This window comes from Lagenorhynchus albirostris, chromosome 11 (genome assembly GCF_949774975.1).
Source record: "Lagenorhynchus albirostris chromosome 11, mLagAlb1.1, whole genome shotgun sequence".
In the NCBI taxonomy this organism is placed as follows: Eukaryota; Metazoa; Chordata; class Mammalia; order Artiodactyla; family Delphinidae; genus Lagenorhynchus; species Lagenorhynchus albirostris.
This window is the reverse complement of record NC_083105.1, coordinates 46,306,978-46,330,644: the sequence shown is the minus strand read 5'-3', so window position 1 is coordinate 46,330,644 and position 23,667 is coordinate 46,306,978. Positions and strand designations below refer to the sequence as shown.

At 38.1% G+C, this 23,667-nt stretch overlaps 1 protein-coding gene across 4 annotated transcripts in view; it reads right to left on the bottom strand.

The window, feature by feature from the left end:
* The window catches only part of PTPRR (protein tyrosine phosphatase receptor type R), a 255,564-nt gene that overhangs the window by 220,727 nt on the left and 11,170 nt on the right, over nucleotides 1–23,667 (bottom strand). For all 4 annotated transcript variants that reach the window (XR_009543374.1, XM_060165339.1, XM_060165340.1 and 1 more), the window contains exon 2: nucleotides 13,087–13,385. Coding sequence is in view for 3 of the 4 variants with exons in the window: in XM_060165339.1 (XP_060021322.1) it covers nucleotides 13,087–13,385 (299 nt within the window). In the remaining variant the exon portion in view is untranslated. The remainder of the gene's footprint in view (nucleotides 1–13,086; nucleotides 13,386–23,667) is intronic.

Below are 23,667 nucleotides of genomic sequence, written 5' to 3'. Positions count from 1 at the left end.
CTGCTGATTATCACCATCACCATCATCACCACCACCAACGACAACATGACTGTGCTGGCTGACATTATGACAATGTGCTATGCTTTACAGAACACATTCACGGGTCCTCGAAAGAGCCAAAGAAGGTAGCCAGGTCAGATATTACAATTGTCATTAAAATGGAAGAACAAAGACTCAGAAATGTTCACTGACTTGCCCAAGATCTCAAAGGTAGTCAGTGGCAGAACACGCATGTGAACTCCAGACATCTCCTTCTAAAACCATTCTGTTCCCACTGTCTTAAACTGCTCACGACGGGAATGAAGATTGGTCCATGACATTGGGACTGGGTTGAGGTTGGGGCCTGCTGAGCAGTGAGCCAAACAGATCATCATATGCATCGTAATTTTAAAATATGAATTATATTTTCTTATTTTTTCAAACCCAAGGGGTAAACAAATTCTCCTTGGAAGGGGATTTCCTGCTGGGTAGCATTCAGACTCAACTTGTCCATACTGATTTCTATTTTGTTGTAGTGACTATTTGTTTAGACAGAATATATTACACAAAGGATTTATGGCAGCTTACAAAAACACATATAATACAAAATAAAACTGAATAAAAAGTAAGGAAATGAAGAAATTGAATTAGAAGGAAAATGAGTGAAGAAAAGAAAACAACCAGCCAAGAATGAGGTTAGTTCACAAAATAAATAAGGCCCTCAGTAAAGTTCTATTTGCTAGAGGTAGACCACAGATTTGGCTCTCAGCTTTTCAGCAGTCAAGAGAAAGAGGGAAACATGATTCACAGCATTTAAAAGATACAATTATAAGCCAGTGGCTCAGGAGAAATACAAGTATTCTTGGTACTAAGACTAGAAAGCTCTATTTTCCATTGTTTCCTATAATGCTAATAATAGTCAGTTTTTATAAGGATCTTACTATGTGTCAGGCATGATGCTAAGTGCTTTGAACGCTTTATCTCATTCAATTCCCACATGAATATCATAGTATTATTAGTATCATTTTTTTTTTTTACAAATGAGGAAAATGAAATACAGAGATGTTAAGTAAGTCCCTGAAGGAAACACAATTAATAAGTACCTCATTTGGGATTCCAACACAGTTCCGCTGACTCCAGAGTTATGCTTCTACCACACAGCTTCCATTTGGGAGCTATACCTTGATCCAATCCCTAAGTATCCCTGAATATACAATAGAACCCCTCAATATCCAATCTAATAGAGTCCCCACCACTTCCTCTCTGCCACATAATTTCATTTTGTTTTCTTCATTGCACTTACCACCATCTGAAATATCTTCAGTTGCTCGACTTATTTTACTGTCTTTCTCCTATCAGAACGTGAACTACACAGCTGCAATGATCTTGTTTATCTTGCCACTCTTGTATCACCAGAGCCTACTTTACTGCCTAAGACATAGGAGGTACTCAATGATATTTCTGAATGAATGAATGTTTCAAGGAGCAAGTATTAGGTGTTCATCAAACCTTTTGCATGTCTGAGGATCCAGTTGCCCCTACTTATTCTCAGTTCCTTCTCCAGTCTCCATGATTTATCTATACTAGTTACTCACCAGAAATATATTGTTTTCTATAACTTGGCTATTTTTCATAATCCAGCTTGGCATAGATTTGATTTTATTCAGTTGATCTTGTAATTTTAAAAATTATGTTTAAGAATAAAGATGATACCATTACTTGTCATACATGAAGAAATTTTACGACATTCATTTGCCCATAAAAAAATGATTGCTTATTTCTAAAAGTCTACTTTCAAAGAATTTGCATAGAGGCCTATTCCATACAGATTTTGCTATTTGCTGCCCAATAATTCCTATTTAAAAAATGGACCAGGGGCTTCCCTGGTGGCGCAGTGGTTGAGAGTCCGCCTGCCGATGCAGGGGACACGGGTTCATGCCCCTGTCCGGGAAGATCCCACATGCCGCGGAGCGGCTGGGCCCGTGAGCCATGGCCGCTGAGCCTGCGCGTCCGGAGCCTGTGCTCCACAACGGGAGAGGCCACAACAGTGAGAGGCCACAACAGTGAGAGGCCCGCGTACCACAAAAAACCAAACCAAAACAACAAAAAAACCAGACCAGTTCTAAGCAACTTAATGGCTTAAAGCACAAAGAACCACATGTTAACTTGTTCTGGTTAAACACCTAATTCTAGTTGTCATGTTTTCAGGCAGGAAAAGTAGTCAAATTCTTAAACAGTGCAGCTTCACTAGGTCAATAATGCTCCCATTATTAGAAAATTAGGAGGCTTTTGAACTACAGACACACGAACACATAGAGAGCCCCAAGATATTCAGAATAAATGAACGACATTCATAAACGCAATCCAGGAAATCTGGGATTAAGACTGTTGTTAGCCCTGATTGTCTTAAGTCGTATGCTCAGTGTTCTCTAAGTCCTTCCGGCTCTCTTGGAATTTGTATCACATGGCTGTCATTTCCAGAAAGGGGGGCAAACAAATCTCACAAACATCGCTCCCTGCAATCTTAGGAACTGTCTGTGAACATCTGGCCTATCCCTCAAAAGTAGGTCTTTTTGCTTCTTGTTTCTTGAAGTTTTCTGTTGCTAACTTACTGTTTCAGTTAAATGACTAAATCATATGAAAATGTAGGCTAAATTGAAAGATATGTAAAGTTGATGATGTCCTCTTGATTTATTTTTCTGGATTCAGGTGGTCCAAATGTAGCAGAGAGGTAAGGAAAGAAGCAACTTGGGCTATGAATAATGGCTGGATTATACTTTCATACTTCAAAAAGAAAATTTGGAAAATGTATAAAGTACAAGATAATGACCCATCTCCTCTATGAAAACACAATGATAAATGGCTAAGGTGCTGTGATATTGTGATGTATAATAAGAAAAAATATTTTGGTCTTCATCCACAGTTCCTGGCACCTCATAGTTTCCTACATAAGAGCAATGGAAACATCTTTCTTAATTTAGTTTTGTTCCCAGTTCCTGAACTAACGCAAGTCATGAAGGCGAAAGGGGTATGTTTTGTTATTCATAACAAGCCCTTTCACCCACACCTGACTTTATGTTAATGAGGTGACTTTTGGACCACCCATCCCCCTAAAGATGAGGGCACGTTGCCAGGAGAAATAACCTAATGATGAGAGGGACAGAATTTTCAGTCCAATCCCCCAGCCTCTAGGGAAGGGAGAAGGGTTGGAGGTTGAATCCATTACCAATGACCAATGATTTAATCAATCATGCCTATGTAATGAAGCCTCTATAAAACCCCAAAAGAACAGGGTTTGGAGAGATTCCAGGTTGGTGGAGGTGCTTGGAGAGTGGCTCACCCAGAGAGGGCAGGGGAGTGCTGTGTCCCGTCTCACATAACTTGCCCTTTGCATCTTTCCGTCTGCCTTTTCCCAAGTTATATTTTTTATAATAAACTGGTAATCTAGTGAGTAAACTGCTATCCTGAGCTCTGTGAGCCACTCCAGCAAATTAATTAAACCCAATAAAGGGGTCGTGGGAACTCCAGTTTATAGCCAGTTGATCAGAAACACAGGTAACAACCTGGATTTGTGATTGGCACCTGAATGGAAGCGGGGGGCAGTCTTATAGGACTGAGCCCTTAACCTGTGGAATCTGATGCTCTCTCCAAGTAGATAGTGTCAGAACTGAATTAAATTGTGGGATACCCAGCTGGTGTCGCAGAATTGCTTGGTATGGCAATTCGCCCCCTCTTCACATTTGGTGGCCAGAAATGTCATGAGTGAAGTATTGAGAGTAATGTAGAGAGTAGAGGAGAAACACAGGAGGAATTCTTCCTTTGCTTTTTGGTGTTAGAAGTGGAATTTGCTATAACAGTTCTGGTTCACGAAAACATGTGGTTTGGGAAGAAAAAGGATGAAAGGGCAGGGGATAAGAACCTGTGATTCCTGGGCGGCCACGTGGTCAGCCATGGTATGAAGCAGCAGCTGTGCTGTGCTCATTACTAAAGATAAAAGTTACCAATGAGTAAGCTTCATAACTTTGCTTAGGGAGACAACCTTCCAGAGACTTTTAGCTCCTATGTTTTCTTAAAACAAGAGAAAGGAACAAACTATTTCTACCATCTGAGTTACAGGGATCATCCTGAGAAAACTAAGTCATTTGCTGAATGGTGCCAATCCCATCCTGCACTGGCAAGGCCAGATGCCCAGAAAGCCCAGTTTAATTATCCATTGGTAGTTAGATTTTAAATATAGCATTGTACAGTAAAAAAAACAACAAAAAACTAAGAAGGATTTATAGGTATTTATGATTAGAGAGGAACCGAGAAAGAAGGAAAGAAAGAAAGAGGTACAAAGTCATTCACAGAGGGTGCAAAAGAACAGTTCTTAACAACTAGCAAACCAAAGGTAATTTTTGGACAAGTAAATATTTGCTCCAAAGAAAAGATATCCTCTTTGTTTATCTGCAGACTCCATTTGTTTACACATTATTGTGAAAAGTTTGGACTAAAAGAAGAGTTTTTAAGGTCTAACGTAATGAGACACAGTACTTTCCATCTTCTTCAATGAAAAGTCCTGAAATACAATATGCTCTTAACAGAACATCCTTTTTTTGTCCTGCTAATTTCTTTGGCTGCTTTAAATATTTCCCTTGCTTGAGATTTAAGGTCTATGGAACACGCATAATTTGGCCAAGTGCAAAAAAACAGATACCATATTACAATTATATAGAGAGTTCATAAAGAAAGTAGTTTCCCTTAAGATAAGCTCCCTAATTCTCTCAATATTATTAAGTAGGTAGTTGCAATGAAAAAAAATACTCTATTTGATATATTCAACATTTATTTCTCCTTCTCAGAATTAGTTGCCTTAACTTACTGAATGTGTTGGGAATATGTCAATACAAAGAACTGTAAAATCTATTACACAATGGAATTTTTAGCAGCTCATAAAAGTGATGCTATATAACGATAGTTAATGACATGGAGAAGTGTCCATAATATAAACTAAGTAAAAAAAACTATAAAACCTTATGCATGCAGATTGCATATTTTTATAAAAAACGGTCTACATTCACATATATATAAAAGACCATATAGATACATATATCAAGATGACATTGTTATCTAACAGTTAAGGATTATTTTTACTTCCTCCTTTTCCTTTGCTATATTTCTAAATATTCTGAAACTCTATGAAAATATATTCCTTTTGGAGTTAAAATAAAAACATTACTAAATATCCAATGTCCAATTAGTATGATCATTAAACCAGCTCTCTTAAGACATCAATCATCCTAATGTTGAGTCTAATTATGCAAAACAAACAGATGTACTACGTGGTCCAGTGTTGAAACTTCACATAGACATTGCCTAAGCTTGACCTCTAGCTTTCCAGAATGTGTTCCAGCATCCTCCTTGCTGCTTTAGTAGCTAGAAATGTAGAAAAGCAACAGATGGTGACAGTTGTGACTGTCAGGATGCCAAGCTCAAGAATGGAATTTCTACTTCAAGATGATTTTGCAGGGGTACAATAATATCTGGAGAATCTAAGCACAAAGTTTTCCAAAATGCAAACGTTTGGGACTTAAAAAGAAAGGTGATTATGTAAGAAGCTCTTATAGTTTAACATTAAGCCTTTAGGTTAAGAAAAGAGTAGAAAGTTAACCAGATACCTGAAGTAGATTACAGAATTTCTTCTTCTAGACTTTCTTAAAGTGAAATCTAATTTGACATTATAATTCATTTTTTATGGTGATCTATAGGATGGCCATTACAGGTCTTTCACATTTTAACCTCTGGCTCCAACATGAACACCTAGCTATCGATGACTGTATGTTCAGAGCATGAGAATTTACATTATCATTAGCTTAAATAGAATATAATTCATGAAGTTAAATTTTCTGTTGGGAAAATTTACAATACTTTCCCAAAGCAAACCAAAAAATTAACTTACATTAAAAATTACATTAAAAATTAACATGTTTGAGTTTTGAAGTCACACAAATCTGAATCTGAATTCTGCCTCTAGCACTTTTTTTTTTTTTGGATCCCCGACTCTACTAATTTATTTTTTAACATCTTTATTGGAGTATAATTGCTGTACTATGGTGTGTTAGTTGCTGCTGTATAACAAAGTGAATCAGCTATACGTAGGCATATATCCCCATACACCCTCCGTCTTGTATCTCCCTTCCACCCTCCCTATCCCATTCCTCTATGTCATGGCAAAGCACAGAGCTGATCTGCCTCTAGCACTTTTTATTAAGCGATTAACCTGGAGAAAGTTATTGATTTGGGGCCTTGATTTTTTTTGTCTGTAAATCGTCATCTAATCATGAGGGGCTGTTTTTTTAATGCTCAAAGGTTCTTTGTTGACACAATTTCTTCCACCTTTACAATATACGATGCAATTTCAGTAGCCATATGGTTTCAGCACACAGCTACCTCTCCTGAAGTTTACACGAGGTCCTTAAATCCTCATGTTCCCTGAACTTTATAGGTAGAAGTGCATAACAAGCAATGGCATCATACAAAGATTCTCCAATTTTGCTTTGAAGACTGTGACACCTAAACTCCAAGATAGTCCCCAATGATCCCTGCCTCCTGGTATTCATGCCCTCTGCAGTCCCCTCCCCATGAGTGTGGGCGAGACCTAGCAACTCATTTCTAATGAATAGAATACAGTGGAAATGATGGTGTGTGACTTGAAGACGAGCTCATACATGGCACTGTGGTGTCTCTCTCTCCTCACATATTCTGGGGGAAGCCATGTCTGAGCAGTCCTGTGGAGAGGTCCACGTGTTGAGGGACTGAAGCCTCCTGCCAATAGCCATGTGAGCGAGCTTGGAAGTGAATCCTTCAGCTTAGTCAAGTCTTCAAAGACTTAGCCCTGCCTGACAGCTTGACTGCAGTAAGCCCTGAGGCAGAACTACACAACTAATCTGCTCCCAGATTCCTGACCTTCAGAAACTATGTGAAATAATAAATAGTCCTTGTTTAGAGCTGCTAGATGTTGAGGTAATATGTTATGCAACAACAGACAAATACACAGACCAAATCCAAAATGATAAGGTGGTAGGGTCTACAGAAAAAAATGCCATTTTCAAGGTAGACGTAACTACATTTATTTGAAAATCAAGGAAAAGAACTACATATTTGATTGTTTTAATAAAAGTACTACCATATAAAAACATGGCATAGATTTTTCTCTCAGGATTTTTTTTTTTTCTCTCTCTCAGGCTTTTTTTTTTTTTTTCTCTCTCAGGCTTTTATATTCATTCCTTCCAGGAACTTGGGTCTAGTGTCCCAGGACAGCATTGGAAGGCATCAGAGTCACATCCTACACTGCAGTAGACTTGTGTCTTATATCCATGTAGTATTTTGGACTTGGTATTTACTATATGGCCCCGAAACCCTTGACACATAATAATTCATAATTTTCCCAAAGCATTTGCTTCCCATGTTCTGTGAGTTTGCCCACCACAAGCAACTCACTTAGCCTATGTACTAATGTAGCTTTTCTGGTCCCCACCACATAAGCAGTCACTATCAAGAAGTATACAGGTTACAGTGGTTTTCACAAATTTGAAACATTCTTGGGATAAAATATCCTGGGTCCAACAGAGTGCCCTAAATCACAGTCCTCATAGGCAAATAGTCTGGGTGTTAGGACACAGCCCAGGTACCTTAATTTTCTCCGGTGTCAGAGTGAATCTGCTGCCTTTTTGGGCCACTGTCAGAGAGTTTAGAGTATGACTTTAGTCACCCTGTTTTTGTACAAGAATCATATTCTTGAGGCCAAGTTGTAAGCTGTCATATCCTCATTATTTCTTGAAGGGGCTATCATGTCTTAGTAAAAACTACAGTCTAGATCTCTGCTTTAGCATACATTTAGCTGCTATCTGGTGTCTATTCTGCCTTTGGTTGTTAATAGTGTCCCAATTTTTATTCAGGTAACCTCCCCTCTCATAAACAGATTATGGGTTTTTAGGGATGCTCTCGGGGTAAGGCATATGGTTTAGGTTTGAGATAATTTGCCTTATTTTACCACCTGGCCACAAACTGTTCAGGGATGAAGTAAGTAAGTAACTTAAATTGGTCTATAGGGATGCTCAGGATATTATTGACAGTTGTGAAAGACTCATTCTTTCCCACTGAATATGAACCTCCAAGGATAAAACTCCAGGAGTTTCAGGAAACCATGATAAGATGAAAAAGAATCAGTCTGAGAATAAAGTCACTCCATGGAAAGCAGAGATGGGAGATTGATCCTGGCCAATTATTTGAGCCCTTGATCAAACTACACCTAAAGCTAGATATACTACAGAAGTGTTGTTATTTGAACCATGAAATGTTCTTTAGTTTTGATTGGGTTCTTGTCACTTGCTACAAAATATTCTTTACCATTAAGCCTTCCCTGACATGGAAGAATTCCAGGGGTAGTTATACAGCTTAAACTCACCTTTTGGGACATTCACTATACTAATACAAAATTATGATTAAACTAATTTGTCTATTAAAAACAATTATTTATGCACATCACATAACACACTAAATGCTACAAAATTTATTTACTGTAGCAAAGAAATGAGAAGGCAAGACTTTCAAAGCCCTTCAAACCACATCTAGGAATTATCTGTTTACCTGCAAGATGAAACTCAAAAACTTGGTCAACAGCAGAACCAAGTTGAGGAGAGGCATAAACCAGAGCTCAGGATGTAACTGAAACACAGAGTTATCCAGAGCTTTTGGCTTTAATGGTCTTTGAAATCAACCACTTGATAAAAATCTTTTCAAAGAATGTTTTGTGTCAAAAAACAAGGGAATGTCTGTCTGGGTGATGGTCTGGGTGAGTGGTGAGCAAGACAAGAAGCTTCAGGATTCTAGGAATCTCACAGCGACCATCTCAGGCTCTTGGAGACTCCCCATCATCTTCTCATGTGCTCACAGAAGTCTTCCCACTGCCCCCAAAACTGCCACTCTATCTTCTCTTTTCTCTCCTTTCTCCTTCTCCCTCTCTTCCCTCCTTCCCTCCCTCCATCCCTCCACTCCTTCCTCTCCTGTCCCCTTCCCTTCCCTTTCCCCCTTCCCTTCCCTCCCGTCCTTCTCCTCCCCTTTCCTTTCTCCTCCTCCTCCTCTTCTTCCACCTTTCCTCCTATTCCTTCCCTTTATTTTCCTTCCTTCAAGGAAAGGACTAATCCACAATCTCCCCATCCTTTATATTCCAAAGCCTACCTATTCCCCAGTTCTCTCGGTTTTTCTCCTTCATCACTTTAAATATGTCCTGCCAGTCCCTCTGGCTTGCAGAGTTTCTGCTGAAAGATCAGCTGTTAACCTTATGGGGATTCCCTTGTGTGTTATTTGTTGTTTTTCCCTTGCTGCTTTTAATATGTTTTCTTTGTATTTAATTTTTGACAGTTTGATTAATATGTGTCTTGGCGTATTTCTCCTTGGATTTATCCTGTATGGGACTTTCTGTGCTTCCTGGACTTGATTAACTATTTCCTTTCCCATATTAGGGAAGTTTGCAACTATAATCTCTTCAAATAGTTTCTCAGTCCCTTTCTTTTTCTCTTCTTCTTCTGGAACCCCTATAATTCGAATGTTGGTGTGTTTAATGTTGTCCCAGAGGTCTCTGAGACTGTCCTCAGTTCTTTTCATTCTTTTTTCTTTATTCTGCTCTGCAGTAGTTATTTCCACTATTTTACCTTTCAGGTCACTTATCTGTTCTTCTGCCTCAGTTATTCTGCTATTGATCCCTTCTAAAGTATTTTTAATTTCATTTATTGTGTTGTTCATCGTTGTTTGTTTGCTCTTTAGTTCTTCTAGGTCCTTGTTAAATATTTCTTGTATTTTCTCCATTCTATTTCCAAGATTGTGGATCATCTTTACTATCATTACTCTGAATTCTTTTTCAGGTAGACTGCCTATTTCCTCTTCATTTGTTAGGTCTGGTGGGTTTTTATCTTGCTCTTTCATCTGCTGTGTGTTTTTCTGTCTTCTCATTTTGCTTATCTTACTGTGTTTGGGGTCCCGTTTTTGCAGACTGCATGTTCGTAGTTCCCATTGTTTTTGGTGTCTGTCCCCAGTGGCTAAGGTTGGTTCAGTGGGTTGTGTAGGCTTCCTGGTGGAGGGCACTAGTGCCTGTGTTCTGGTGGATGAGGCTGGATCTTGTCTTTCTTGTGGGCAAGTCCACGTTTGGTGGTGTGTTTTGGGGTGTCTGTGGACTTATTATGATTTTAGGCAGCCCCTCTGCTAATGGGTGGGGTTGTGTTCCTGTCTCGCTAGTTGTTTGGCATAGGATGTCCAGCACTGTAGCTTGCTGGTCGTTGAGTGAAGCTGGGTGCTGGTATTGAGATGGAGATCTCTGGGAGATTTTCGCCTCCCCAGGTCTCTCATACTTTGCCCAAGCTAAAATGTTCTTCACCCAGCAACCTATGCTGAACTTGCTGAACTGGAATAGCCTGCATCTGCTTCCACTCTACCATTTTCCCTCACACCCCGGGGTTCCCTCCTTCCTAAAGTGGTAGCCTTGTGGCCTGATGTATATTGATGGAATTCTCAGCACTCATTTGGTTAAAGCCATTTTTTTTCTCCTACCACAGCCTTGACCTTGAGGACATTCATATTCCCTGTATATTGCATTTGTACAAAAATCTTAATAACAGCTTCTTAATTGAACCTCTGGAATATAATTAGAATGCTTTGGGATAAACATTCTAATTGTGCTGTCCTCTCCTTGGAATAAATAAACTGCATATTTTCCTGACTCTAAAAGAAAGAAGATAAAGGAAAAAATTCATTTGTGGACAAATGTTCTTATGAAATGCTTTGTGCCAGAAACTTGGAATCAGGAAAGGAGGAGGGATACATGCATCTTTCATGTTCCTGTTAAGTTTTTAATTTTAAAACTCATGGTTTTGATGATGTCAGAAACAAGTGAGAGAGAAAGAAACAACTGATCTCTCCTCTGAGCTAGGAAGATTTAAAAGTTATGTACTTGTATATTTTGGAAGTTGGGAGTGGCTTTTTACTCTGGCTAAAAGAAAATCACAATAATTTCCCCAATTCAGGAAATGGATACTCATTAATACTGCTCATTTTGGTATAAATGAAGCCACAAAATAATTCTTTGGTACCACAAGAATTCTTTTGGTACCATATATTACACACACACACACGTATGCAAACACATATCAATTACTCAACCAAATTCATTTAGCAGCTGAAATATCTCCCTTTCATCATGTACGTTCTATTCCTAAATCTCTTTTCTGTAAAGCATGAACCTTCAAACCCGCTGATACTTGGTTAAATGCTGACCCTCTGCTTTTTTCGAGTAAGCTGAAAATTATTGATTTATTTAAAAATAACTCCACTTCCCTGGTTTTCCTACTAAATCACCATGTGCATAAGTAATGTAAGTGGATTACAGGAAACATTAGCACTAGCAATGGTTGTTGCAAGCCACCAGCGCCATGGCACCATTAGAGACTAGATCAAGAGAGGTTAGGGAAGGCTAAGCCACAAAATCGCCCATTGCCTTCATGTCATCCTCACCCAAAAGAAAAAGCACAACTTCTTCATGAATCTCCAAACCACAAATGAGCTAAAAGTGAAAGGACCTGCCAGAGTTCCTCACTGATGCCTTTTATTCTCCATAATATTAAATTAACTAGACAGTACATGACATTATAAGATAGAACAAACCTCTTGAACCGTAATTCACAGCGACTTTAGGAGTTGATGACTATGGGTGGATGATGGTCAATAGAGGAAATATCTCTCCTGAGCCTGAGCATTAGCACAGGCATATCCAGATACAGCAACATTATTAACATCATTTGTCTTCACTCAATAGACACAGTGCATGGCTTTCACCTTCAGAACATCTGTTACTCGTGTAAATGCAGAAAATTTGTTCAAGTATTTCAGGAGGCCAAATCACCCACATATTTTCTCATAACAACAGCTCATCTTATGTTCTCTATTTATGATTTTTATTGGCTTACCAACATTTCTCCCCAGACATTTCCCAAGCAAAACTAGAGACTCCATTGCACTTGTGGATGCCCCAAATGATGGGTATTTCTAGATACCCCGAATGATGGGCAGATCATAATAAATATTGAATGGATGCTAGTTGAAAACATCAATGAATGGATCTTTGATTCTCAATACTAAGTGTCCTATATGTAGTAGATTAAAAAAATAAATAAAAGGGAAAAAGCTTATTAATTTTAATTACATTAGGTTTATAGAGAGGTTGCCAAAATGCAAACATGGTTTCATTGAATCATCCTGCCTTAAAAGTCAACATATTTGGTTATGGTTGGGGGCAGAAATGCAATTAACAACCATTTAGTTACTGACTTGTAGTTTTAATGTGGATCCTCCTATTGTAATTTTAAACTCGAGAGGGACTATAGTCCAAACAGTGTGTCAACCTTAGCATGTGTTTAAACTATGATACGTCCACAAATTGGGAACCTCTGGCCTGGTTACATACCCTAAGAATACAAAAATGGACCCATTACATCACCTTGATTAATAAAAGGTGATGCTTGTTCAGTGATATTGGAATATTATCCATCAATTACTTCCAAACCATCTTATCTACTCCAGTTATATAAAACTCTCCTCCCTGTACATCACTCTCTCCCTTTCAGGGTCTCTTCATTTCTTGTAATTTGAGTCAAGTGACCAGAAGGTCTTTAATAAGTACTATTTATTTACATAAACTGAGACTCAGGCCTATCTGCTTAGAACAGATTATCACAGAAGTCAGGAGGCTCCATAGGATATGATCCAACATAACTGTAAGGACTTCCTGAAGCAATTTTTTGTTCAAATTATTAAACACCTATTATGCACCTTGCATTGTGCTGTGTAGAGAAGATACAGACAAGGTTTCTTATTTTATGGGCTTACTGTTCAAGAGGAAGCCAACAGATAATAATCAAGTAACAAAAAAGAAATACCAGAGAATAAGAAGTGCTATGGTAAATAGTCATTGAGATCCAATGATAACTATTCACCATTAGGTTTTGTTTGTTTGTTTGTTTTAAAGTATCAACCACAGAGGAAACCATCAGATGAGTATCAGTTAAATGCAGTACTTACCACCACAATCACATTTGCTGCTGGGATTGGCAGGTTTTCCACTTCAAGGTCTTGACCAGCCATGGCCAGTAGATTGAGAGATGGGTCATATGCAGGTCTAGGAAATGCTGAATTAACAATTTGGTGGCGTTTGCTTATTTGACCTTTAGAAGAGGAATGGTAGCTATGTTTCTGTATGTTTTGTGGAGCTATATCCAGGCTCTTCTCAATGTCTTGTGAATGGTGATAAATGAAAGCTGGCTTCCCACTCTTCTTCTGATGAATTGCCAAAAAGTGATCATTATTTCTTGAAAGGCACCCTGAAAGGGGGAAGAAACAGAAACGAAAATCAAAGACCTTATTCAGTAAGTTGAATAGAATATCTGATAAAGAGAATTACCCGTTCTTAGGAAGCTTTAAGCTTGTGAAGGATTTAGATCAGTTCATCTCCATTTTTGTCCCTGCTCCATTATCCCCGACAATGAGAACACACTTGGTGGTATGGAGTCATCTCAGAGACTTTGGGTGGACAGAAGTGGGTATAGTCAAAAAAGTTCTATTTAAAAGATATTCTAATGCCTCTTTTAGTTAGGAATTTCCTCCTTTATCTAAGCTCATGGTCGTAATACCCCATTGAGCATCTCTTCTTGGATGTCCTAACTGATCCTCAAATGACAACCATTTATATCATATTCAAGCTTTCTTCCCTTTAATCAATAGCATTTCACACAATTCTTATTTTATACTTCTTTTATCCTACTTATAATCAACTACGTGCAATTTTTAAGATACTTATAGACTATTTTAAGCTGACTAAGGGAAGGAATCTGAGTATACGCATTGTGGTAGCAACTTCCAGTTGTGTAATGATATCCATTCTCTCCTTCTTACTTAGTAATATGGCCATCTAGATAAAGTAGTTCATGCTCCTTTATTTCTTCTGTTAGGTAAATATCCACTGACTTGAATAACTTTTTCCTATTTGTCATTGGCCACAGGAGGAAACAGGTAACATACACATGTGAGTCAAAAGAATATCACTAGGTCAAACACCAATTAGAAAAGTAAGTTTAAGACCTTCTGTATAAGATGATAAGCAGATTGAACAGATCACAACGTAGTAATGCCACCCACACTGTCCTAGCGACCCTAGGCACCACAGATTTCCCCTGGGTATGCCTATGGCAACAACCGCTGTACAAGTGCTGTCCTTAGAAGATTACTTCCCTCCTTTTATAAGAATTCTGGGGTGCCTAGAATTCTTACTGAATATTTATAGTAGAGGAATTGCTAGTTTTTACAGCTTTTTCCATCCATCAAGCCTCTGTGACCAGTATATATTTCTAGCACCTTCAGCAATCCTGTCTTACCAGTATGCTGTCAAATTTCACTTAGAGATAGGAAGACAGGTTATTTTTTCAGTCAGCTCAAGTGCTTTCATCATGATATAATAGTTTGGGAATCACTGGGTCCCAGGGACTTTAGGCTTTTACAGCATTCAAATCACAAATACATTTCACGTGAATTCTGAGATAGTCATATTGGGTTGGCCAAAAAGTTCATTCGGGTTTTTCCTTAAGGTGTTACAGAAAACCCGAACGAAATTTTTGGCCAACCCAAGAGAAACTAGTCCTCATGTCTTCAATCCTGAGCACGCTGAATTGACTGTAATTTTTTTTTAAAAAAAAATCAAGCTACCATAATTTGCCAAAGATGATGATTGGACAGTGTCACCTTGAAATGACTGTAAACTTTGTTTCTCTGAATGAAATAAGAGTTCCTCAGATTTGGAAATGACATTGTCATTAGGAACATATGTAAATGAATATGATCCTTCACTGTTAATATTCTTGCAGTTTTTGTTTGTTTTTTTTTTGCGGTACGCGGGCCTCTCACTGTTGTGGCCTCTCCTGTTGCGGAGCACAGGCTCCGGAGGCGCAGGCTTAGTGCCACGGCTCACAGGCCCAGTCGCTCCGCGGCACATGGGATCCTTCCAGACCGGGGCACGAACCCGTGTCCCCTGCATCAGCAGGCGGACTCTCAACCACTGCGCCACCAGGGAAGCCCTATTGCAGTTTTATTAATGGAGACTAGTGCTAAAATATTTTAGATGTATATTAACTTTCTGACCACAAATGTTTGTTTAGTGTTTTACTAAAAGTAATTCACTAAATGATACTGTAGTGTCCTACAGCATTTCTATACTACAGGTGAAGTTTCCTCCCTCCCCTATTAAAGGACTGAGTTTGACATTGTGAAGAGCAAAAATGACATGGTCACCTTGGGGTTAAGAAATAGAGCACATATATTATTTTTATCCTAGTTGACTTTTTAAATACTCCTCATTTAAAGATGGTCTCTTGTTTCAGGAAAGGCATACTGCATACTTGAATGAATCTGGGTTTTTCACCTGAGGGATTGGCTCTTCTACCAAAAAGAGGAATCTATAACATTCAGTAGCATGGCAACTGTATCTAACATGATAGTGCTATCGAAATAGTCATGTTAATAAAAATTAACATGCAAAAAAAGCTTGCAAGATTCGGGAAGCAAAAAAAAAACCCATAGTGGGGGATGGTGAAGAATTTCACTAAGAAAGAGAAGCGGCTCAGAAGATCAGAGAATGCAGATTTATAAGGAAGGGAAAAATGAATGAAGAACTGAGAAAATTACACAGTTATCTTCAATCTTTCTTTTTATATGATCTCAGTCACAGAAAACCTTTTCAGAGCCACCTTATGTAAATAGAATAGGTGAGTCCAACTAACAGATGTCTCTTGTGCTAAAATTGGCCTACAGGGAAAGGTAAAAAAATCTAATTTTAAGTGCAGTTGAAACACAACTAACATTTCCCAGCCCTATCCAGTCGTATATGTGAAAGGACTTAGTCCTGCTTTGTCCTTGAGTAATGAGAACCAAGATGGCAGCACAATATTAGGAACCCCACCATAGCCATTAGGTAAGAAAAAGTTTTCCAAAGTGTTGTGCTTAGATCCCTACATCAGAATTACCTAGGACATTAAGATGCAGATTCCCAGATCTTAGCCTAGAACTACCATAGCAGATCTCTGGATATGTAGCCTACAAATCTGGATTTCTAATTGAGATTTTCTCACTTTCCAACCCTAAAGTTGAGGACCACCAAGCTAGTATCTGGAATAAGTTTTAGTTTTTCTGTCTTCAAACATTACCCCTCTATCATCACCTCCTTCACTTTGACATTATAAATATACTCAAGTAAACATTTTAGAAATGTTAAGATTGAGATGTCTATTAAATATCAAAGTGGAGATGTTGAATTAGAAATTTAATAAATGTTTAGTTCATGGTTGGAGAAAGAGAGAGATTTGTGTCATCCAATACAGATAAAATTTAAAGTCAAGTGACTGGAGATTGATTGAGAAGAGAAGAGTATATAGGACCGAACTCCTGGTAGAATTACAATATTTAGTGTCAAGGAGCTGAATGAAATGGAGCCAGCAAAGATAAATGAGAAGGAATGGTAGTAAAGTAGGAGGAAAACCAAGAAAGAGTAGTTCATAGAAGATTAAGAAAAAAAATGTTTTAGAACCTGTATGCATTATAGGGTCTTAGACAGAAGCAACTGAAAATCAATCTTATAGTGATGTCTCTAGAAACTAGAATATAAATGGAATTTCCACGTGTTTCCATGCAAGCTAAGTCACACTGAAGACACACGCATAGACTTAAAAAATTACAAGGCACATGGTGACCATTGCCATGAGAGACGGTCAGAAGATGGAGAAGTAGGAAGATTCTTATCTAAGAAAGAATAAATAAAAGAGAAAAATAAAGGGGGCTTCAAAATAAGTTAATTAAAACATCCAAAGAGATAAAAGAGAAAAATAAGAATAAGGGATTTGAGGAAAAGAGAACAGGCATGTTTCAATCCAAGTGGAAATCGTAGAAATGAAAAATATCATAATTGATGAAATTCAACATATGGGTTAGACAGCAGACTAGACACCACTGAATAGAGAATTGGTAAGTTGGAAAAGTTTCGGTAATAATTCAGAAAGCAGCACAGAGAAATTAAGAGAGGAGATAAGAAAAAGAAGGTAAGAGTTTGTAGTGGACTCTTCAGATGGGACTCTAAGACCCATACCTACTGGCATTCATGCCCATTGACAGTGAGCAAGATCTTGCTCTTGACTTACTTCTAACCAACAGGTGATGGGATGTCATTCAGCATTCCTGCTAAAAAAGATGTGACTTCTGTGTTGCTGGGAAACTCCAGCTGACTTTCATGAAGCAAGTTGCCATGTTGGAGAGGTCCATGTGAAGAAGGAGGCTTCTAGCCAAAATCCAGGGAAGAACTGAGGCTCTCAGTTGCAACAATGACTGAGGAACTGAATCCTGCCAGCTATCATGTAAATGAGCTTGGAAGCAAGTCTTTCCTCAGTTGAGTCTTCTCCTAGGAGCCTAGTGCAGGCCAACACCTTAACTGAAGTCTCACCTTGAAGCAGAAGTCTCGGTTAAGCCACGGCCAGATTTCTGACTCACAGAAACTGAGAAATAATAAATATATATTGTTTTAATCTGATAAATTTTAGGGCAATTTGTCATGCAGCAACAGGACACTAATGCAGAAAGACTGAGTGATACTGAGGATAACATGATAGGTTGTAAAATACCTTTAACAGCATTGAAGACATGAAGCATTAGAAAAATTGAACATTTTACAAGATTTAAGGAGGGAAGTGATATTATAAAATTTATATTTCTCAAAAATTACTCTGGCTATACAAGAAAATGGATTGGGAGGAAGCAAGACTAAGTGCAAAGGTACCAGGTAAAATATTTTAGATGACAGAATAGCCCAGACAAGGTGGCAGTAGAGGGACAAAGCAGAGACAAATTCCAGAAGTGTTAAGACATAGAAATTGACCAAAAAAAAAGGGGAATAAATTCAGTTATTGAGTTAATGTTGTAGGAAGGAACCAACAGTAGATATTTAAGGATAATTATATTTCTAGTCAGCAACCCAATGTATGGAGGTGCCCTTTACTGAGACAGAGAAATGTGATTCTGTGGTGCCTACAATATAAAGAAGCAGAAACATCTAGAAAGCAATTATGTTTATGTGGAACTCAGAAGAAAGTTCTGGACTAGAGATAAATACTTAAAAACCATAAGCATAGTAATGGAAAACTGAGTGCCTGAGTGATGAGACTGCCTTGTGGAATGAGAAGAATTATGAGTCTGCAGCAAAGACCCAGAGGAGACCACATTTAAGGAGCAGCTGGAGGATGAAGAAGAAAAATTAGAGATTGTGGAAGTATGGAAGCCATGGGAAGAGTATACCAAGGATCTGTGATTGTCAGTGTCCAGTGTCACTGACAGTCTGAGAGTTCAAACAAGACAACCCTGAACACTTACATAGGATTTACTGATTTAAAATTCATCAGTGGACAGCTGAGCCTGGATATTCAGAGGACCAGATTCAACACAGAAAAGGTTTGGGGACAGCATTCTAGAAGCACAAAGCAAAACACCCTCCCTGTTGAGTCCCTGAACAAAAGTAAAATAATTTTAAAGGGTTTAAAAGGGTATGAAAGATTCTGAGTCTGGGTAAGATGGAGCAAACACACTCCGCCTTGTTGCTTACATTAAATAGAGCTATAAAACCTGGACAAAATGCATAAAACAGCTATTTGAGAACTCTGGAAAGTAAACAGTAGCAGAGGGATTGGGGATGAAGAACAGAATTCAAAATTCCACAACATCAGCAGTAAGTTTACCATCTCCCCCTGCCCCCAGTATCCTCTAGGCAACCCATAGTGGACACCAAAGTGCAGACAAAGACATCTCCAGGAGAAAATAAATACAACACCATAATTTGTGGGATGCAGTTGAAGCAGTGCTTAGAGGAAAATTTATAGCATAAATGCTTATATTAGAATTTAAGCTTCCACTTTAAGAAATGAGAAAAAAAGAAGAGCAAAATATATGTAAAGTATGCAGAGGAAAGAAAGTAAAAAGTTAAAGGCAGAAATAATTACATTGAAAATAGGAAAACAATAGAGAAAATCAATGATTCTTTGAAAAACATCAATAAATTGATAAAACCCTAGCAAGATTGACAAAGAAATACAGAAGACACAAATTACCAAAATCAGATGAAAGAAAATCACTAAATACCCAGTAGACATGAAAAGGATAATAGGAGAATACTATGTACAATCCTTTGCCTATACATTCAACAATTTAGATGAAATGACCAATTCCTCAAAACCCACAAACTAAAGAAACTCACCCAAGATGAAATACCTGACTTGAATTGTCCTAAAATTATAAAAGAAATTGAATTCCTACTTAAATTTGTTTTCTGAAAAAGAAATCTTCAGGATCAAATAGTTTCACTGGTAAATTTAAACATTTAAAGAAAAAATTAACTTCAATTCCAAACAACCTCTCCCAGAAAACAGAAGAGAAGGGCACACTCCCCAAATCATTTGTGAGGCCAAAATTACTCTGATAACAAAACAAGAAAAAGTCAGTACTAAAAAAAACAAACAAACTATAGACCAATATCACTCATGAATACAGATGCAAAACTCCTCAAGAAAGTATTAGCAAATTGAATGCAGAAATATAAAGGCTAATACACCATAACCAAGTAGGGCTTATTCTGGGAATGTAAGTAAGGCTGCTTCAATATTTGAAAACCAATCAATGTAATCCATCATATTGACAGTCTAACAAAGGAGAACCACATCACACCAATTGATGCAGAAAAAGCATCTGACAAAATTCACATCAACGCACAGTAAAAAAGTTAAGCAAACTAGAAATAGAAGGGAACTTCTTCAACCTTGTAAAAGGCACCTGCACAAAACCCCACAGCTAACATTAGGTTTAATGGTGAAAGACTGAATGCTTCCTTCCCTGAAGATAGAGGACAAGGCAAGTATGATATTCTTAAAACTTCTATACAATGCTGTACTGAATGAAAGTCCTAGTTACTGCCATAAAACAAAGAAAAGAAGTAAAAGGAATCCACATTGGAGAAGCAGAAACAAAATTGTTCTATTTGCAGATAGCATGATTGTCTCTGTATAAAATCCTAAGGAACTCATCAAAATTTTTGTAGATCAGGTGAGTTTAGCAAGTTCATAGAATATAATGTCAACCTATGAAAATCAATGGCATTTTCTAAGCTAGCAATGTACAATTCAAAACTGAAATTTAAATAAATCTACAACAGTTGCAGAAAATAAAATATTTAGGTATAATTCTAACAAAACATGTACAGGATATATATACTGAAAACTACAGAACACTGAGAAAGTAAAACAAGAAGACCTGAATAAATAGACAGACATACTGTGTTCATGAATTGGAAGACTCTACATAATGAGGATGTTAATTATCCCCAATTACAATGCAAATTCAAGCAGAATTTTATATATATAATATACATAATTATATACAATACGTATTATATATAATTTTATATGTTCTCTGAACAAAGGCAACTTTGTTTTCTGATCATTTTGTAAAAGGACAATCATTGTTTTTCAAGGATTGCCAACACTTTCTTCTCTAGAAAGGAGATATAAGTGGATAACATCATGGAAGTCACTTGGGAATTTCTACATGAGAAATGACAAGGTTCTCATTTGATTTGTAAATGTCTCTCAGGCAAAGTTAAAAATACACAAGTACCAGTGGAAGTTTACTTAGAAAATGCCAATTAATAGTACTGAGAAAGGAAAGAAACATATATTTTTTTAAAAAGCAATGGAATAAGAGATAAGGGACCTAGATTGTTGCTTCAATACCCACCCCCTCTCATCTATGTGAACTTGAGCATGTGTCCTCAACCGCTCTAAACCTCAGTTTTCTCATCAGAAAGCAGTGAGAGGCCCGCGTACCACAAAAAACAAACAAACAAACAAACAAAACCCCCACTCTTCCAGTTATTCTATAATTCTATTGGTAATGCTAACCCATGAGGTCACCATGGCACTAATCTCCAGTTAGAAGCACCCACAGTACCAACACTGAATCTTCCTGGTGAACACGATATCCGTCCCAAGATGTGACAACTGAGGTCTGTTAGAATAACCTCCCAGGTATAACTTGTGCTCACTCCTACTAATCTTAATAGCAAATTATATCAGTGTTTTGAAAGACTCCACTGTGGCTCTGTCTGTATATAAAGCTAATTTTGTAAAATTCAGTTTGTGTGTCTTAGTTATGTTCTTACAACATACGTTATATGTATGTATGTACATATTTATATGTGTACACATTTGTCTTATATCCTGACACCAAACAACCAATCTGACAAAAAAAAGAGTACATCTTCAGACCAGTAATTCTGTCATAAAAAGTAAAATAAAATAAAATATGTTTCTAAAAGATAACAGATACAAATTTTAATTGAATTATATTTATGAAAATTGTAAACAATCATGGGCCCTCCAAAAAAGAGCTTGTTATTGAAAGAACACCTCCCTCCAGAAATGTTTTTCCTAAAATCTAGTCTATGCACTGGTCTCTAGGATGTGAAAATATAATCCCGTGATGAAGCTCTGCGTCTTCTTCTGATACTACTTAAATGCTTCACATGTTTGGCCAGTGATGTACCTAGTATATCTAAAATAAAAATAAGAAACGAACACCAAAGTAACTAGTCTTATTTTTATAGAGCTGCCTCTATTCTTCTCCAAGTAGGAAAGGCCCTGAATCCTACAAGAATAAGGAATGATTTTAATTAAGGCATCTTGTAAACTCTTCCTGCATGTTCTTTGATATAAACACTCCTTCACATTTCCTCAAATATTCCATTAGAAAATGTGGCTCCTACGCCCACTTACAGCCCACTGTAACTACTGTGGCTGACCCTCAATTCTTCCTATTTATCCCTTCCAATCAAAGTTGAGCTGCACAGTGGAGAACTCTATCTGGGAGTCACAGAATGGAAAAATGTGTGTCTGCCATGCGCTGGTGGCAAAATTACAATGAAAAGAGTTTCATGTTTCCTGGGTTTTGCCCAGCTTTAATAGCATTATATTTCAGCTGATAAATGTATTACAGAGTGAAACACAATACACTTAGGACAGCACTCTTCGGGGCAGCGTGACTAGACATAAGTCATAAAGGAGAAATGGGTGAAGACCACTGGCCTCGGACCCTGCTGAGTGAGACTTACGTTGGCTCAGACAGAAGCGCCCCAGTTCCTGAAGAACTGAGTTGGAGGATGCCTGGAGGAGAGGTTGACAGGAGTGAATGCTACTATCTCTTAAACTTCACAGCCATTAAGAGAAGACCTCTGTCAAGATATGCCCTCTGGGGAAATGCAGAAGTGGGGAAAAACGATCATAGGGTTATAAAGCTGAGAAACACGAGCCTTTGCAGAAATCATAGGAATCACGTTCCAAGTGCACTTACTGAACGAGGAAGCACAAGTACATTTGTAAAATCTGATATTTATGCCTCATTGTTATGCAAACAGTTAAAATATTACTACTTATAAATAGTTACAGGAATTATAAAATATTACCATCATTTTTACAGTAGAGTTCTCCAGATGACTTAAAAGCCTGACTCCACTGCAGGACAAGGAAAAAGAAATATCTATTTTAAGATAATTCTCGTGGTAGATTAGGAATTATATTAAAATATAGCAAAATGAATATTAGAACATATAAAAAATTACAATATTGTCATAGCAATGATACTACAGAGACATAAAGGCCCGAATATTAGGGCAAGAGGAGGGTGAGGAAGGAGGTCCACAGTGGCCACTTGAAGAGATCCCTGACCTAGTATCCTTTGCCTGCATTTAGGGATTTGAGGGGCACTTGGTAGGCCCTTCAGGTCAACACTTCTACTCCATCCTGCCCTAGTCCCTTCATCCATCACTTGAAATTAATGCCACTGGTCTAAGGTACTGCTTTCTCATGGGTCTTTGGACAAAATGAACATTGGCTAGGGAAAGACCATCCAATTAACAGCTATTTTTATCAGGAGTAGATCAGTGTGTCACATCTCTTCTAAAATACAGCTAGTTGAGGAGAGACCTCTCCTGCAATGGGAAGCAAGAACTACAGACTTTAATCGGGGTGGAGAGGAAGGAGAAAGTAGGAGGTTGAGGTTCACCCTGAGCACACGGCTCCAGAGGGTGAATGTCAAGACATCAAGGGTAGGGGTGGGCGGTTGCCAGCAGTGAGGGCTGATTTTAGGCTGAAGTATAGGAGACCGGAGGCACCTCTGCTTCAGGCACGGGGCAGGACTGGCCTGGAGGCGTGGACTCTGCACCCGCTGAGAATTTATGGCCGACTCAGCAGAATTTAACACTAGGGAAGGCAGGATGCCTGATCCCCAGAATGCACGTGTGGAAACTCTGATTTCATGAAGCCTATACCCTCCCCTGCCACACACACACCAAAGGTATGTGGACAGGGCTCTCAAAGTGGAGTATGCAAACCCTACAATGCACAGGGTTTTCAAGGTGTCCGTGGACATGGAGAGGGTTCATCATTAGAAGTGGGATATTTGGACTCCCGTTGGATGTTGTGAGTTCAGAGAGTTTGTAGAGTGAGACAGCAGAAGGGATGATACTAGAAATCC